This window comes from Malurus melanocephalus, unplaced genomic scaffold (genome assembly GCF_030028575.1).
Source record: "Malurus melanocephalus ecotype Western Australia unplaced genomic scaffold, MMel_1.1 scaffold_1693, whole genome shotgun sequence".
Classification (NCBI taxonomy): domain Eukaryota; kingdom Metazoa; phylum Chordata; class Aves; order Passeriformes; family Maluridae; genus Malurus; species Malurus melanocephalus.
Window position 1 is genome coordinate 9,736 of NW_026624925.1, and position 1,529 is coordinate 11,264.

General features: G+C 58.7%; 1 protein-coding gene across 1 annotated transcript in view; it reads right to left on the minus strand.

Annotated features, from left to right (window-relative positions):
* LOC130587258 (serine protease 1-like) overlaps positions 1-1,529 on the minus strand; it is a 14,624-nt gene that overhangs the window by 2,275 nt on the left and 10,820 nt on the right. Inside the window, exon 4 of the mRNA XM_057388229.1 lies at positions 8-188. Coding sequence (XP_057244212.1) covers positions 8-188 — 181 coding nt within the window. The remainder of the gene's footprint in view (positions 1-7; positions 189-1,529) is intronic.

The window sequence follows — 1,529 nt, forward strand, 5'->3', positions numbered from 1 at the left end:
TCCTCACCTGGCAGGAGTCGGTGTCGTCGCCCTCGCGGCCGCCGGCGCAAAGCATGTTGGGAGTGATGGCGCCGGGGTACAGGTGAGCGCAGGCGGCGTTGGACCAGGTGTACACAATGCCGCACTGCAGCACGTCCGGGAACGCACCTGGGGGCCCGACAGGTGAGGGGACAGGTGAGGGGACAGGTGAGGGGACAGGTGAGGAGACAGGTGAGGAGACAGGTAAGGGATGGATGTGGCAGGTGAGGGATTGATGGGACAGGTGAGGGAATGGGTGGGGGCACAGGTGTGGGACAGGTGAGGTATTGATGGGACAGGTGAGGGGACAGGTGAGGATGGGAGAAATTGGGATTCATGGGACAGGTGTGAGACACGTGAGACAGGTGAGGTATTGATGGGACAGGTGAGATGGGGGACAGATGTGGGACAGGTGAGGGGTGGGACAGGTGTGACAGGTGAGGATGGGTGGGAATGAATGGAGATTGGTGGGACAGGTGAGATGGCTGGGACAGGTGTGGGACAGGTGAGACCATGGGACAGGTGAGGGGACAGGTGAGAGGGGTGGGACAGGTGAGATGGGGATGGGGACAGGTGAGGGACAGGTGAGGGGTGGGACAGTTATGGGGACAGGTGTGGAACAAGTGTGGGACAGGTGGGACAGGTGAGGGGACAGGTGAGACAGGTGAGGGATTGATGGGACAGGTGAGGGGACAGGTGAGATCATGGGACAGGTGAGACAGGTGTGGAGACAGGTAAGGGATGGGACAGGTGTGCAATGGGGATTGATGGGACAGGTAAAGGACAGGTGGGACAGGTGAGGATTCATGGGAATGAATGGGGATTGATGGGACAGGTGAGGGACAGGTGGGACAGGTGAGGGAATTATGGGACAGGTGAGACAGGTGAGACAGGTGGGACAGGTGAGAATGGATGGGACAGGTGTGGGACAGGTGAGACAGGTGAGGGGACAAGTGAGGGGACAGGTGGGACAGGTGAGGGAATTATGGGACAGGTGAGACAGGTGAGACAGGTGAGAATGGATGGGAATTAACGGGGATTGATGGGACAGGTGAGGGGACAGGTGAGATCATGGAACAGGTGAGGGATTGATGGGACAGGTGAGGTGTGGGACAGGTGAGGACAGGTGAAACAGGACAATATGCATGGGACAGGTGAGACCGATTCGATGGATGGGACAGGTGAGGGGACAGGTGATATGGGTGGAACAGGTGGGACAGGTGAGGGGTTGATGGGACAGGTGAGGGGAGAGGACAGGTGAGACAGGTGAGGGGACAAGTGAGGGGACAGGTAAGACAGGTGGGATAGGTGACAGGGGTGGGACAGGTGAGACAGGTGAGACAGGTGAGGGAATTATGGGACAGGTGAGACAGGTGAGACAGGTGAGAATGGATGGGAATGAACGGGGATTGATGGGACAGGTGTGGGGACAGGTGAGGTACAGGTGGGACAGGTGGTACAGGTGGGACAGGTGGTACAGGTGGGACAGGTGTCCCCTCCCTCTTTCCTCC